Source organism: Gymnoscopelus braueri, assembly GCF_963280865.1.
Source record: "Gymnoscopelus braueri genome assembly, chromosome: 18".
NCBI lineage: Eukaryota > Metazoa > Chordata > Actinopteri > Myctophiformes > Myctophidae > Gymnoscopelus > Gymnoscopelus braueri.
Window position 1 is genome coordinate 33,033,958 of NC_137618.1, and position 17,500 is coordinate 33,051,457.

A 17,500-nucleotide genomic window follows, 5' to 3' on the forward strand; every position below is an offset into this window, starting at 1 on the left:
TTTAGTTTATTTATCTTTTCTTCTCTCTTTCATTTGGTCAAATAATATTCAGTTGCTACTGATATGAGGTATGGGCACTGTTAGTAATGCACCACAAAGAAAAGTCTTACATATGCAGATTTAAACAAAGAGGTAGCCAAAATATTTAGCAGTCATAAGCTTTTTTAAGTGACCTTCGGGTCATTCAGCCTTAACTCAAAGTTTAATGAACAACGAGCAGGGGTTCAAGTAAGCCTCACTGAAATCCAAACCAACTTTTTCCACCGATGCCCTCAAGCTGCAACATACAGAAGAAGAGACGCATGACCATTGGTTGTCCTTAAGCAGAAAAGTAGGGATTAATCCGTCGAAATACTCGGTTAATGAATTTTAACGCGAGTTTGATGGATAGATTTTTTTCTCCACCTCTCTTTTTTGTTTGAAGATAAAAAAATCCCTCAAAGATGATTATGCATCCATGGAACAGGCTATTTGTGGAAGATGCTCAAATAGGCAGCATATGTAGCCTATGTTTTAAGTTCTTTTGAACACACAGTGTTACTGCTAGTACCAGACAAGGTCCTCTTTTCAAACAAGAATGTTTTTCGCCTACGCATTGATACGGTAGTTTGGTTCGTACAATGGGGCAGTTGCAACATAAGTCACTGAAGGCTCTGTGTGGGTAAGTAAGTGCTATTAGCTCACTTCATCATTTTTCTGGGTTGGCCATCTGAATCCTTAATATTTTAAGTTAGACAATTTTCCGTGGCGTTATTGGTAGAAATAGGCTGCGCAGGTAAATGATGCAGGTAAAATAGCCTCATCTGTTTGCCCTTGGAGAACTGTGGTTATAATATAACATTTCTGAATTAAATTGAAACTGTTCAGAAAGGGCTTTCCCAAATAAATATGAAATAAGTAGGCCTAAATGTTGACCTATTGATCATGATTCTTATTACATAGGTACAGATTAGGTGTCTCGCTGGCATTTTGTAAGATATTATGTAAAAGACGCAACAATCACAAGCAGCATCATCTCGCTTGATGATGAGTGAAATTAAGCCTCTTTCCACAATCAAATAACTGTTGGAAAGCAAAGTTATAAAATGAACAATATCCTAAATAATTGTAATCGAATAATATTTTACTTAAGTTGCGATTTAGGCCTAATGTTTTATCCAATTGACAATACCATGAGAAAATATTGAAACAAACACTCAAAATCATACAAAATAACATTTAGTTAAAAGCAAGCTTTGTTGTATTTCATTATAAAACATAGTAATCCCAAAAATATCCAAAACACTACATCCATGTAAAATATAACGTTGCAGCTTAACAAAGTCATAGTTGAAACCACATAAATCAAGGCTAACGCCACCGTGACTATAAGACAACAAATTAATGTGATTTACGATCTAAGAGACAAAATGAAAAGTTCCTCTACTACTTCTTCCTCTGAGTCAGTCTTCATCGAAATGCAACTGAAAATCCATTGCCAGTACAGACCGATTCTGTCCGTAATATTTGAAAGTCCAAATTATAAATCTGCTTTACAAATTGTATACCAATGTCTATACCCGCACAATTGCCAACCAGAGAGCGACATTAATAAGGATCACCTTCTATGAATCGAATAAATCATATTTATTTCCTTGCATTATATTACCCCATGGTTAAAGGTTGCATTTTGCCATGCAATTGCTTACCTGTGAATCAATTCATCATATACCAGTGCCTCTCAGTCTCAATTCCTCTCCATGTAGTCTCCAGAATAAATCCTTCACCCTTTGTCTGTAGACAATGCTGTCCTAAACCTGATCTTGCTGTTTTTCAGACATTTCCATATACCAATGCAGACAGTATTCCCGATAGAATGGAAGGACTCGCATTCAACTACCAATAAAAAGCGAAGAAGGTATCCTTATTCCAGAAAAAAATCCCTGGCAATCAATCACCCAATGAAATATACAGGAATTCAGAAACGGATAGGCCTATACATTTGCAGCTAACATTGGGATTTTGGTGTTTCGGAACCTTTATGATGACAAATAAAGGCACTGCCTTAAGATACAAGCATATTTGTTCACGTGATCTACTGGCAGATTGTTCCTTTCAGGCTGCTTCTTCAACCAAGCCTTACCTCACGAATCCATTTTGATAAAGGGTGGCGTTTATTTCCTCATCTGAACTGTGTGAAAATGTTCTATTGCCTATGATTTCTTTTTCCCTCTTCCCATTGCAGGGATTGTAACTACACTTAGACACAGCAAATGATACATTACTGTGGAATTATTAATAGTTTATGGATTCTGATAATCCTTTAGAGGAAGAGTTTGGGTTTATTGTACACTTTATTTTCCTATGTTATTGCGTTGCTCTATTCATTTTTCTTTTAAATCATTGGTGAAGTCTTGCTATTCACAATACATTTAATACATCTATATTCTTAATATAATAGACGTACACGTATGCGTGAGAAGTCACGTTGCTTTAATATTTTATAATAAAACAGATACAATAGACATACACCACAAACAGTATGCCACTGTTGAACAATTTAGATATTGTAGAATGATATTAATCGTTCTAGTTCCTGTATATAGTCACTAATCATCGCACAGGCCTAAAATACACATTTTTTGGTGATTTATGGCACCATTTGTTGAAATCTGAGAGTGGAATTGTATTATAATAAACCACGTAACCCCCCTTTGTCTGCTGTCTTCTATCTACCCACAATGTGGAAGCATACGGGCTGCTTTCTAAGAAATAAACACAAATAAATAAAGTACCGTTTTTGTTCAATGAAAATGCATAGTGGTATGGTTCAAAGTGGAAATGGAGTGCAAAGAATGAACGATAAGAAGACGGAGGATTTGGAGACACAAGGATCGGTGGGATGCTGAGAGGTAGGTTAAGTTGCACTGAGGAGGGTTTCGGGACTAGCGTCGCAGCATATGTTCGGAGGGTAATAAAAGTGAAAGATTTACAGTTTTCGCCCGGCCCCCCAACAGTCTCACACCCTTTCAGGAATTACTGAGAATGATTTACAACGAGGCACAACTGTCAACCTGCCCAAACACAACTTCCACGACTCTTAGAAATAAAAATCAAACCATCCAGAAGCTAACAATGAAAATAGACTAATGTTAGAAACTGACTGTTCCCCCTCGAACATAAAAGACAATAATACATATCCTGAGATTATAATTTGCACAGGCGCTTGTCAAGCCATAAGTTTTTGTTGTCTATGGGCACAGAGAGTTATCAATTAAAAATCCCACCAGATCGTTTGGAAATATTTCTCCTATTTTTCATTTTTGTCATTTAAAATACATTTTACTTTCTAAATGATCAATCAGAGGGCCCAGTGCAAAGGGACATATAGCCGACTATATGACAGACAACGCTGCAGCCCATATATCCAGTACCATTGGACCATATACAATAACAAAAATAAAAAATAAATCGTTGTATTCTGGCCAACAGCTGAATTGCAAGTTAAAATCTTGTATCAGGCTACCTATGCATTTCACAAAAAGCACAGCATTGGTACAACACAACCACAGACTGTTTACAGCGCGCCCATCAAAGGGTGCAATCTATCAAATATCTGACAGATATCGTCATTTACCAGCTCAGTCAGAAAGAAATGCTGAAATATTTACCTACCAAGCATCCATTGGTTCGGATGTTGTGCTATAAAGTGCCGGCTACAGTTGCGCCGAGTATCGCACCGTTTGGATATTATTTTCTTGGGATCTGTTCAGTTTTCAAGTCTGATAGAGTCCTTGCGATTAATGACGACGCCGTGTTTCTAGGGGGACGTGCTGCATTAATTATTTAGACAATCACGTGGTCAAGAATAGAGAGCGGAGTGGTATAGTCTCCGAATTATATCTCCGAATGCAGACAGCGCAGTTTAATACATCTTAGGGGCTGTCTAGCTTGGCGAAGCTTCTGCGTACAGCTGGAAATCAAATATGGCCGTGTGAGAGCCATTGTGAGCGCGGCGACGGTGTATTCCTACATTCGGTGCAATGTCATTGAGAATGGCTCTGCCTTTGGCTCCCATTTATTGCTTTCAGACATGTAGGTCAATGTAGCTACACTGCACGTTTGAGGGTTGCTCTGACCTGATTGCATTCTCAACCTGTTATAAATAATGTGTTCAATACAAGTTATGACAGGAGATGGGGAAAAAATGAACAGACATGTTATAAAATGAGTATTTGAATATGAAATTAGATTAACTATTTATCTAAAAGGCACAGTGTAAATGTGATGTATAAGGTGTATATATAGGTAGTGTTATAATATCCTACACCTCTCTCTTTCACATACTCTCTCTCTCTCTCCCTGTGTTTTTTTTCTCTCCCTCCACTCTATCTGACATCCAAATGGAGAATGAGTGTAGAATTATTGCAAAATCTGGGCTGGTAAGTATCACTTTACATAGGCTGCTTTCTCTGAATCGTTCTCTGAATCGTGTTTGCACGTGTGCACACAAATGGAGAGGCTTGCCTTCTCACTTCACTCTTCTTCACAAACACAAACACGAACGCTTGTGCAATCCTATCCCATGTACCATTTGCAAGCCTAGGCCTGTGTTCAAAGGCCATGGAGAGGGGAACAATGCTGAACAATTGCAACAGATTGTCTTTTTCGTGTGTCACTGTCCACTGACTCCAACTTTTGGAAAATGTGTGTCAATTCGGATTTTAAAAAGTAGATTATGGTGCATGTTACACGTGTTGATAATGATATTAAACATAACTTCTCAACCAAGCAAAGAAAGCTTAGTCAAAACAGCTCGTGCCCCTTATTAGTCAGCCTCGTATGCTTTATCACCTCTTGCCAGATTTGGGGTATAGGCCTATTTAGTTTCAGTAACAAGGCAAGCTCTTCCAATGGTGTAATGCAACACCAAAAAAAAATCAGATGAATTGGATGACACTATTAAAAATGTATGTACGATGACCTGGTGGTTAAGGTGAATACCACATATAGGCTCTAATGCAGCCTGACAGCAAGTCGTGGGTTTGATTCCAGAGCCCAGCGACCTTTTCTGCGTGTCACTCCCCGTCTCTCTCTCTCTCCCTGTTTTCCTGTCACTATCCACTACTACAATCTAACAATTAAAGGCAGAAAAGCCCCAAAATATCCCAAAATAAATTGAAATATATATATGTATACACTTTACTAACCTACAAACGAAGCCGAATACCAATGGTTTTATGGGGACCCAAAATATGCCCACAAGAATCGCCACAACCTTCAATCGGTCTTACGGAACATTTTTCTTGAAGGTTTTGGGGTTTTGCGCATGCCACGCGCTTGTGATAGCTTGTCAGTAGAAATTGTGACAGGCTAGAGCAAAATATATATTTTTTTCTCATATATTTTTTAAGACATATAATTAGTAAATTAGTCCTACATATTTTCCCTTCCACACAACTTTTGGTGCCATTGTGCAGAGTTTATAAGTGCTTGGCTGATGGCTCCACATGCTATTGTTACTATAATAATTAAGAAATAAAAATGATCTACCAAAGTTAGTCTTAGCCATGCATGAACTGATTTTATTTTAATTCACTGAAGTAAAACATTTTGCAAATAAATTGACAAATATTTAGAGCTTTGTTTCTTTTTTTCTTTCATTTTTGGGGGGGTACTCAAAAAGTATCATGCGAAAAAATATATATTTACAGTCATTTAAATGCATAATTGGTAGAAATCTTTATTTTTCAATAAACTTTTCACATCTGGATGCACAATACAAGGTAAAAAGCATGTACAAAAATAAAACCAAACAGATTGCATATTGACAAATGCATAATCAGAACCGTTTGGGGCTTCACCTGATAGGCTATAATAAATACTGTTTAAACAAGTTTAAAACTATGACATTTATGCGGTGAACATTCTTCACAATGTTTTAGTTTGGTTTGGGGGGGAAAAAATCCTTAAAACCAGTGCGCCAGTGAGAGAAAATGCTGTAGGTCCGGGCGGGTCAGAGGGGCTTGGAGGTCAGTCCTTGCGGCTGAAATGTGTCTAAGGCGAAAGAAGCGGTGTCCCCTGGATGAACCTGCCACTGCTGCTTTGTCGAACTTCAACTGAAATACCTTTTCAACCTCTCATCGTGAAGACTTCACAGAGAAGACCTCTTCGTATTGGAAGGGCTCCTGGCTTTTTTTTGTCTTAAGACAATGATGGTATATAATACAAGAATATCTGTCTTGAAACGTGACATGAAAGCCCCTGGTTAGGTTGGTGTAAATGAATGCCTATATTTCAACATTAACTAAGAACACTGACTAAACCTTGCATAAAAGCCATGCTAATAATGCACAAGAGTTCAAACTCATTTCAGAATAAAAAAAAAGTTAATTGAATATTTTAAACTCGTATGTGTGCTATACGAAAATTTACAAATTCTTGATCAAATAAATAAATACGAAAAACAATCCATAATGAAGGGGAAAAAAACATTTCTATTTCTAAATATTCTGGATTAGATTTTTCTGATGAGGAACATCTAACCAACATCAATTTGATGCCATGCAAGAACAATTGATCTTCCATAAGAGTTTCAAATGGCATGAGCGAGCCTCTGAAAATATACACTGTTTACAAAGATGTCAAGAGAGATTTATAACCGAATAAGGGCACTCAGAATAGTATATGCACACAGGAATGTTTTACTTTTGAGAATAATATTTAGCAATTATTCAAAGCTTTATTGTACAAAATAAGTTAAAACATATGAATCACAAAGAAATGTAAGTGAATATTTCACCGGGATAATTGCAACTCAACGAAAGTAGGTTTACCGAGTTGTAGGCTCACAATGCAAACAATGTTTCTTTCAAGTATATTTTTGTGCATGTGATGTCTAATTAGAATTAAAAAAAATAAAACAAAAAAACACGGTGTGGACCCATTGTAGTTTAATGTAATTTGGACGAATGCTTTCCCCCATTTAAAATAAAACCTATCGAAACCAGTTACCTGCTTGAATTCACATGTGAAGAACATTAGTGAATACATCCTCCATAAAAATCAGTTGTAGTCATACAATGTCCTCGGTGGTTATTATGCAAAAATAAAAGTGTTTCGGTATACTGTGCCTCTTTGAGGAATTAAATTATGAGAGATTCAACGTGCCTCTCAGTTTCAGAGTTATTTTTTCTGACTCAGTTTTGAGTCAGTCAACACTTCTTGGGTCGATCTTTTGTTAAATATAAATGGATACAAATGAGATAAGTCCATGCAAAAGTTAGATACAACCTTTGTCTTTTCATATGTACAGTTTATTCGCAGCGTGAAAGGCGCCCCTCCTTTATAAAGTTGTAATATCAGTCTGGTTATCCTTCTGAAGACTTTGCAGATGGTTCGAGCCCGGTGCCGACCTGCCCTTGGTGTTCGGTAATTTGTGGTCTTTCTTCCATTTCATCCTTCTGTTTTGAAACCATATTTTGATCTGCCGTTCGGAGAGACAAAGAGTATGGGCAATCTCAATCCGTCGTCGCCTGGTCAGATACCTGTTAAAATGAAATTCCTTTTCAAGTTCCAAAACCTGCTGTCGCGTATAAGCTGTTCTTGACCGTTTGGGTTCAGGTCCTGTGTAATCCGGGTTCACTGTGAGGAAAACAAAACAAAAAGTGACCAAATGTTGACCATGCAGCAGGCTAAACAAAACAGCACAACAGAGCACCCCTCTCGACACGGGACGCTCAAACTTTTGAGACAACCCACAGAAAGAAACTAGCTTTGGAAATATACGCGACTGAATGTCGACGCACACTCAATGATTTTAGTTAAATGTTTACTCCAATATCGTCCCAAATGTAAGCACCACTATCATCAGACAATAAGTGTTTTTGAAGAGCTTTGAGACGTTCACCTTGCGGCCTATTTCCTGAGCAATAAAAATTTATGACTTGTGTAATTGGCGAGGCCTTCAAAGCCACCCATAAATATCACACTGAATGCTTTCGTTGAAGCCAAAATAGAAGACCTCAGCTGATCCCAAAAGAGACGTGGGGGAAATCTTACCATTAGTTACGTGGACTTTCTTCATCCAAGGATAAACTACTGCAGGCTGCTTGGCTTGTATCCCATTTTGGTTCTTTGTGTTTTGTTGTGGTCCACAAGTCCGAGGACCAGCCATTTGGACCGGTGGGCACTGCTCAGTCTGTGCGGTAAAAGGGGTAGGGTGGCTGGCTCTCTCCTGGACATGACCCCGTGGCTGCACCGTGGTGGAGTCCTGCACAGTGTTGCAGCTGAAGGGCTCCGTGTAGTTTGGCCGAGGATAGATTCCTGGATGCTGAAACTCTGGGTCCTGCGATGGACCGTAGAAGTCGCCCTGGTCAGGTATATAGTTATTTTGTGAATATTCCTCACATGGAGGAAATTTTGGATCCACATACTTAGAGTTCACCAAATACGAACTCATGGCCATTAATTTCTGAAGGTAGAAAATACTAATTTTTCTCGAGTTGTCTTTTTTTCCTCCCTCCATAAAGCCCTCCTACTTGGTGTCAACTGAATAAAGTTAGGGAACCATGTGACCGGATTGGCCAATAGAGGTGATGCTGCTCCATAAACGGGTAAACATATACCTAAAAGCAATTTAATCTAACTTCAGATACACCCAAATTAAACCCACATTTAGGGGAAAAAAATAAAAAACATTACCCAGTTTACAACAAAGCATTACCTTGTACATTTGGAAAATAAGAAAGTTAGAAAATAGATAGTCATTTGAAAAAAGAAAGAAAAAAAAGGGAACAGTATCTCAATGATTTGTGTTTAAAAAAAAATATCAATAAAAACAGCATACTATAATAAAGCATTAACCTATCATTTTGATCCCTTTATGTAAGACATTCTAGCACGTTTAATGTTCTACAACACCAAACCAACGACAAGCCAGAGAAACAAACAAAAGATACAAAAAGGCCTTTGGCATAAAAGAGGGGAATAAAGACTGATGACAATTGATGGGCACTGTCTTTGTCAAGAAGGGGTCATCCAAAAGTTACATGAATCTCATCACTTCATGAGCCCCGTCCCTTTCAAAAAGTGTCTAAGAAGCCTATTGGCTGGTAGCCAGTCTGGGGATCAATAATGTATGGATAGAAACGACTCAAGTAAAGACCCTGGGAGTAAAAATGCGATATCCTGCTGTTTTATTTGCTTGTTTTTGGTAATGCATTTGGATATTTCATCCCCTCACATGGAAATGTAGCCCGATATATAGGCTACTTTCCACCGATGATGTAGTTTACAAGACGTGTTAAACATTTTATAATAAATTCTGTTGAGCCTCCACATTTGGTGGTGTTTAACCATTTGATGTGGGAGGCCTAATTCAATTTTTGTTCTTGTCAAATTCTCATTCTCATCCATTCCTGCATTATTTCTGAAAGCTAACAGCGTCCCTGTAGCATTTGAAAGCAATGACGCATCAAAGAAGACATGCATATTAAAAAAAAGCAGTGTCAATAAATCGAAGTTTTTTCATCGACCATATACTCCCCTAGAATCGAATCTGTGACTGTGATTTTATCACACAAATTCGGTTCTACAGGGTATATATAGACGACGGAATACAAGTCCCAACTGAACAGTAAAGGTAGCATCAGTTTCTCACAAAATCCTGCATCCATTTGCTGTCCAATACAGCAGAAAATAACAAATACATGCCGCACTAAAAACCCTTTCTACCATCAAAATCGATGAAAAGTATGAACCGAAAGGCAAATGGGCTAAACTCAGGTCAATGCAAGGTTCTAGACGATTTCATAGTTCAAGTTCACGAGACAGATTCTCTTTTAGTCTATCAAAGAATACAAACCATTTTGCAAGTTCTTGGCCCAAAATCAAGGATATTCCGAACTGGAAGAACATGCAGCAACAGATACCCAGCAGAATCACTATTTTACTGACTGTGTGCAATGCTTGACTATATTGCCATCGCGCAAAGGATGAGGCTAAAGGCCACTGGGGTCAAACTGAATCATTTGCAAACATATCAAAAAGTTCAATTATTTTCTGCTCCGCTGACAGCTCAAAGAGTGCAAAAGTTTACCAATTCCTCATGATTCATCGACTGACCACCTCTGTTGGTATTGTATACCGCCAGACTCGTCAGAAAACGACAGAAGGTCCTTCAGTGAAATAATGTTTCAAATGGGTTTGTATTATTCTAGATTGTTGACTAGAATTGATTATTATTCGTATCATTATTTAGATGTGACGTATTAAGAACGAGAGACAGGGATGATCAATGTATAAAATAAGGTATGGGGCCTGTGAACTTTCAGAATTGAGAGTATATATTTACTTAATTTGTTTCAAGAGCAAACCAGACAACCCTAACAGAGACCATAAAAATCACATTTAACTCATATAACTTTTAGTCCAAGTATTTATAGTGCACATATACAGGGTATAGGCCTATATACAACTTCAAGCTAAATGACTGAGTTTATAGGCCTATATTGGTTAATTTAATGGTAAAAAATCTTATATTTTATTTTATATTACAAAAGGTCACTCATGACACGTGACACAATACATTTTGAACGCGTTTAAGGTGTCAAGTTTATGCTATAGGCCTGAAGGCCACATGTCCATTCCTTCATAAAAATGAATTGCATTGATATATAAAGCAACCTTGTTCATTTGATATGGAGCTTACGAAATTGATTTGCCAGTTCTGCTACGGTTATAATGCATTTTCAGTTTGATACATATAGTGTAACTTTCTTATCTAACATTTTGTAGCCCACTGGGTCAGCCATTACGAAGAATTGTGATGTGAGGCCTATAGTGATTTTCAAATTAATTTAAACTACATTTCGACGAATAAGGTATTATTCATGGAGATTTCATGTTGTTCATCATGTTGCTGTTGTTCTCTGTGGGCCTCTTTATAGGGGCCTCGAAACATATAGCTATAATTTCGAATAAAATAAAACAGTTGAAAATTTCGTTATTTAGACTAACTATCAATCTATCAAGTATTTTAAAAACAAAATAAAAGTCGTTTCTCCACATTTAATTATTTATTAGACAGCATGACCTGTGTTTCACCTTGCCCTGCAACTCGTTCAGACGGGTCAAAGCCAAGATGCGCAGGCTACTTGAGAACAAAAGAAGTATAAAGTCAGCGTTTCCTTGTTGTTTGTATTAACTAAAGGGAATGGATAACTTTCTTACTTTTTGTCTTCGTCACAAAATGATTAAACCAAAATGACATTGGCTTAGTCTCTTGAATAGCTATAGCAATATAGCTATAACTCTACTAGCAACATTTTCCGCTCATATTTTCATTACAGGTGCAGTGTATTTAACTAACACTTATTTGTTTTGTTTATGTGCACTCTCAGCAATGATATTCACTGGGATTCAACCATTTCTTGGCCTATATTGAACAAAATGAGTAAATGCATCAAGATTTAATAGAGGAAATTAAAACGGTTGCACATTAAAACGGCATATAGGCCTATTTGGCGGGCACCCTAACAGAAGAGTTGGCTAAGAAATGCCCCTCTTCAGTAAATCAGCCAACTGTAAATGGGACTTGTGCTAACTTTGATTAGTAGCCTACTCAACAAAATATAGCATGTATCCATTTCCATCATATTACAAATAATTGTTATTTAAGGGAGTGTTAACTGTTAAAAATAAGCATTTGTACTACGAATATCAGGCCACTGTAAGCCTTTGAACACAGATGTTGTTTTAGCTCCACTGGTAGCAAGTTAATCTGTCCCATTCCAAGCAGATATACGCATTCTACCTCCGAAAACAAAGTCGAGTGTCCCTATATATAAATAGGCTACTACATGAGGGGAAGTTAATTCCAGCAATTCGATGAGCATCAATCAAACCAGCCAACTTCATAACATGAATAGGTGCAAACTTATCAATATCAATCAACCAACCAATAACGCAGTCGATTGGGTATCTCGTTCAAACCTCAGCTAGAAAACTATGCTATTAGCCTATGTCCTCCAGTAGCCCGCGATGAGGCGTCACTTCTGTCCTCATGCACTCTCTAGCCCTCTGTTTCGAGGCAGGCGAACAATATATGCTATACTGCACGAAGCCTGATGACATCACTAGCGCATGCCTGTGGCAAATGATAAAACACAGCTTACCACCAAGACCGCCACACGTATGATACTGGTGAAGAAACGGATCCATATTCCGTCTCGTATAGTTCCTACCAAATCTGAGCTCTATTCCAAACCATCTGGACGGTCTTTCTAATACACAATGAGAATTATATTTTGGCTTGTCAAGTCCCGGGCCATAAAACAAACTTTAATGGCATCACGTGCTCCCCCACAGCCATTCACGACGCCGCAGCGGAACATAAATAACCCTCAAAGTTGCACTTATTCAATAACGCCGATTACACCGATGTCACTGAAGAAAGGCAACCTATAGAAATGCAGAAACTGATAGGGGGATTGTAACTTTGTCATGCTACAAACAGACACGGAAGTGATTTCGCGGAGAAAATAAAAACATTTTCATGTAGACTATCATAGTCCTGCGTCGCGAATTCATTCCTCATGCATTGAGTGCCTTTCATCTTTCCTTTGCCAGAAACCATAAATCCAATAAAACTTATCTGGCAATATGAAATCCCAGTGAGCTTTTTATTTCTATTTGTTATTGTACATAATAGGCTATACATAAGGTCTGATTGTGTTCGATTTTCTCATTCCTGCCTGTCTGTAAATAAAAAATAAATAAAAAAGATCAAAACCAAACATGGCGATTGCCTCATTCAGTAAGACCAGCTCAAATTAGATGTCTGAATGCTCCACATTTCTTTCTGTAAAATTGACCTGTAGTTGACATTTGGGTGGTTTGCAGAGTAACAAAACATTGATAATAACATTAACTAAAAGTTGTTTGCATAGAGGTTCTTTGAGGGCAAATAACTTGATGATGCTTACTTAAATCACTATTTGAATACCCATCATCTATGGTTTTTCCACTGCTAATCAAAGAGCCATCAATTAGCAATTAGCACCGTGTGTGCATTTTGTGGATCTGGTGCCCTCAGCAGTTATAATGCCTCTTGGTCTGCAACGGTTTCATGCAGAACAGTTATTACACCCCCCCCCCTCCCCCGCCCCCGCCCAACATGCTTCCAGTGACGTCAGTCCCAATGAAATTCATATAGTGTAGCTCCTCTTAAACTCAAATAATAGGAGCCAATCTAGGCCAAAGACAAGTCCTTGCCTGTCTCTCTAGTCAAAACCCATATGTGTCAGTTTTAAAGTATTGTTTGCACCCAGAATGTTTTTGTTTGGTTTGTTATGTCACATATAACAAACACATTATGTGGCTACTGTACCGAACCTATAACAAACAGGATGGTTCTGTGTGGGTTGGTATAGATCTAAATAAATCAATTTGATACTTTTTCTTTCACTCATCACTGACAGCACATCCCATAATTACATGTCAGACCCTTATTATTTAAGCATAATTCAATCTTCGTTCAAACCAGCATGGCTGCATTATTTCATCAAAACCTATAAAGGCAACCTTTAGCCTGAGCATCCCCTTTTACAGCGTGGTCCTAGAATATCAAACATAGACCCACAAGTGTAAATAACTCCCTGGAACCACTTCAAAATACGTAGCTATTTGCTTGTCACGTATTTCAGCCAATCACATGGTTCGAAACTCCCCCAAGTTAAATGCTGCCGAAGGCGAGCCTGGAGCAGACTGTTGGGCAATAGCGCCTTCTGCTGGCATTTTCAGTAGCCTTTTATCTTAGATGTTGGTCACTGAGGTGTTTGAGCAAGCCATACTTGTTGCTATATACTGACATTTAACGAAAATTCAGTCAATGATTAGATGTATTTTACACTAACAAAAAATGTTCATATGTTATGTGGTAGGCTATACCTATAAGGTAGAAATTGATGTATAAGGACGAAATATGTTATTTATCATATTGCCAAAAACCTTGACAAATTGCTATGTACCCAATAACCTATCTGCTGTTGGTTGTTATCTATAGATGTGGACTAAACAAAGCAAAGAGAGCAGATACGACGAGTCCATTCAAAGTGGATAGTCGTAAAATAATGTATAAGCAATAGTGATGTTCAATATATTTGGATAAACTAAACACAAGATAAGAACCAATAGTTTTAAAGGGAACAAAAGCATAGGCCTAATTCCTTTGTGATTTTCTCAGGCTTCCACTTCAGCCCATCATCCTCTCGGTTCCATTTTGCCGCATTGCAGTAAGGCTGTAAATACTTTCGCAGCTGCCTGTCAGGCAACAGTGAAATACTGTCTTTGTTCGCTTGGCCTCATCTCCAAGCAGCTGAAAACAGCTATGAACGCTGGGCTTCAAATGGAAAACTTTATACATTCCATTCCAAAATAGTGAACCATCATTATTTTTGTTTCGTTAATATAGGCTATCTATAGCCTAATAACTATGCATTCAGGGCTAGTCAGGCCAATCCTACATTGGGGCTTTAGGCTTGTATAGGCTATGTTATACGTTTAATCTTGTATTACTGAACGTTTCTTATTTGTTTAAAAAATAATAAAATACCCACAAGTATACAGCCTATATATTAAATTCTGGTCACTTATAAATGATCATGGACAACACAATTTCAACAAACTTTGCATGCAGGTATTGTTGCCTGCTGACGAACTGTGAAAAGGATAATTTAATAAAATGATTGGGCTATTAATTTCACAGTGAGAAGGAAATTAGTGAATACATTAATTTATGCCAATAAAACGTAGGTATCTGTCATACAATTTATAGGTTACCTGCAGAAAGCCATACAGTATAACCGTGATGTGCTTAATGCATATAAGTAAATACATTTACACAACACAACATGGTTATTCCAATGGCACTGTGATAACCACACTGGTAAAGATTCGGCTAAATAACTATAGCACAATTGTATTAGCTTCTTAAAGCATAATTGTAGTCAAATCAATTGTGTACCCCCCCCCTTAACTTTAACGTATTTGCTTAGTATGTAAACAGATAACCTCAATATAGCAACACATTAATACACACTACACCTGTGTGTATTACACGTTATTAGCCTGGTACTCATTTACATAGCTAATGAGACAGGAAGCTGTCGATCAAACTCCACAATCATATAGCCTACTTGACACACATTCAGAACATACAAAATCTGCATACAAAATACAAAGTTACACAGAATGCTTACCTATAAATGGTAGGTAATCCATCTTTATTCTTTTAGGTTTACCTATGCAATACATGATTTAGCTGTGCATAAAGCCGGTGTTCTTTTCTGGGAAGAGGCCAGATATGGAGAAAGTTGAAATGCTCTCCCGACGATCCGAGCGAATGAGCAGTGTCCCGTTGCAGTTTTGTGCTGTTCAGACTTTCATGAAACGAATGACAGTCAATTTCTTTTTAGCAAAGGAGACAGGGGCGTATTGGTTGGAACGCCATAGAAGCAGAATGCAGTGGGAAAAATCGCCTGGGAAATCAGGAAAAGGGCCATGAAGACGTTTGCCTCTCACACATGACCAGTGGCATCCAATGACAGGCGATGGAGCCACATAAAAAGGTCTATTACCAAGTTGTAAATTGTCCTCTCACAAAAAGGAATTTAGACTGCAGCAATTCTTCTCATCTTTGCGCATAATAGCAGAAGCCTTTTCTTGTCCTCTGCAGAGGGAAAAACAAGAAACCCTTTTTTTCCTCATTTCCCCCCCTCCAAAAACAGTGAGACCCTGACAATAATCTAGGATTTAATTTCTCACGTTGGCCATAAGATCACAAATGTGGTTTGTTAAATAACAAAAAAAAACATGCTGGTAAATTATATGCCTTTACACATTTTTTTTTTAGATTTTGTAGCTGGTCCAAACTCCAAATATAGCTCTTTGTAGGCCGAATCCTAAGAAAATATATAGGAAAACATTTTGCAATGTAATTGTTTATCTTGTAGATTTTGGTAAGCCGACACATATTACTGTTATATTACTATGTAATAGGCTATATATATAACTTTAAATACATTCTCCATGAAATGTATGTATTTCAGTTCAATAATAATTTAACAATTTAAATTAGCTTGTCACTCAGATGCACTGTATAGTTTATGCAACATACACTGCAGACAGAACAGCAGAATGGGATATCATTCTGAAGGGGTTTGTTAGCTTTTGTTTTTGTTTTAAGATTATACCCGTGGGGGGAAAAAGTAAGTTGAATCATAAATGTTATAGCATAGGCTACTTGGCCTTCTCTGTTCTTTAGATAAGAACATGTTACATCTTATGTTTGTATTTGTGTGCGTTAAAAGTTGAACATATCATAAGATAGCATACATTTCTCACTATTGTGTGAAATTTCTCTCCCATATGGTAATGCCTGCCCTTTGGGCCTAATGCGGTTGCACTGTTTATCCAAATTATGCAAAGCGTAAAGAGCTTAAAACACACCATGAAGTGAAGATCTGAACGAATTGTCCTCGTGCCCTGGTTGTATGATCTCACCAATAGGAGCGTGTATACAGGAAGACGAAGGGCGTGCTTCCATTTTTCAGTCTCTTTTATGTGTTACCACGCCAGCATTAACACACTGCATCTCGCTCATGTAGGCCTGGTTTATTTATTTTTATTATCGCATCTGTGCCACAGGCGTTCTGGAGCCTGCAAACATGTAGGGAACAAAATCACTACCGTAAGACAATTGTCAATGATCAATTCTCGATAACAATAGTCTTTGCTTATAGGCCTGATTCTCTGCATGCAAACTGCATTGAAGCCAAGGGCCTGATAATGCTGCATTTGATGTCAAATAATGGAAGTAAAGTCACATTATCTAGATTGCGATAGAAAGCGGAAATCTGATAATCCCATTGTATTTTATAGTTTTGTAATGGCACTGAATAGGCTGAACTCAAGTATGGCGTGGCTATGACACAAGCTACCTATTAGCTATTTCCTTTGAGCACGGAAATACAAAGCGTCGATGGATGCCTTCATTTGCTAGAGGGCTATGATCCCAAGCTGATATTAACATCTAGTGGTCTAGACCAAGTGTTGTAAAATGAGCCAAAATAGTATCAAAATTATTATCACCATTATTATTTATTTTGAGCCTTTTCCTAATGAAGTAGTAGCCAACCAGGTTTGTTTTCTGCACATGGGAATGTTTGAAGTCTTTGTAGGAAAATCAAGTTTTTGGCTTATTAATAATCAATTATTAAAGTAGTAGGCTACTATTTAATAAATGGGTGTTAGTGGCCATAACAGTATAGTTTAAAAAAAAACGGATTAGTTGAGGACTAATGATACACTAATGAAAACATTTGTGCACATGTGATACTTGTTTCTCTTTTAGCGCTTTTATTCTGTGCAACTTATTAGACTTTTCAAACTCGCACGCGTGTGTGTGTGTGTGTGTGTGTGTGTGTGTGTGTGTGTGTGTGTGCACGCGCGTGCGTTTGAG

The 17,500-nt window shown here is 37.7% G+C and overlaps 2 protein-coding genes across 5 annotated transcripts in view; both read right to left on the reverse strand.

Moving 5' to 3' along the window:
* The window catches only part of hoxd3a (homeobox D3a), a 17,172-nt gene extending 4,920 nt beyond the window's left edge, over window positions 1-12,252 (reverse strand). The window contains exon 1 of one of the 4 annotated variants that reach the window (XM_080412983.1): window positions 12,156-12,252. The gene's annotated coding sequence lies outside the window, so the exon portion shown is untranslated. Of the gene's footprint in view, window positions 1-1,688; window positions 3,621-3,650; window positions 4,011-12,155 lie in introns of those variants that run through there. The other 3 variants (XM_080412984.1, XM_080412985.1, XM_080412982.1) reach the window with 3 other exon arrangements.
* hoxd4a (homeobox D4a) lies at window positions 5,703-8,478 on the reverse strand. Its single transcript, XM_080457038.1, has 2 exons — window positions 8,041-8,478; window positions 5,703-7,623 (listed from the first exon to the last, which is right to left on the reverse strand). The coding sequence occupies exons 1-2, from the start codon at window positions 8,444-8,446 to the stop codon at window positions 7,325-7,327; spliced, it is 705 nt and encodes a 234-aa protein (XP_080313164.1). The 5' UTR covers window positions 8,447-8,478; the 3' UTR covers window positions 5,703-7,324.
* Window positions 12,253-17,500: the final 5,248 nt, after the last annotated feature.

Bases quoted from the DNA above. Each gene is read 5' to 3' on its own strand.
- hoxd4a (XM_080457038.1), bottom strand. From the start codon at position 8,446: ATGGCCATGAGTTCGTATTTGGTGAACTCTAAGTATGTGGATCCAAAA. The intron at 7,624-8,040 runs GTAAGATTTCCC...TTTTCCTCACAG, and splicing joins GAAAGTCCACGTAACTAATG to TGAACCCGGATTACACAGGA.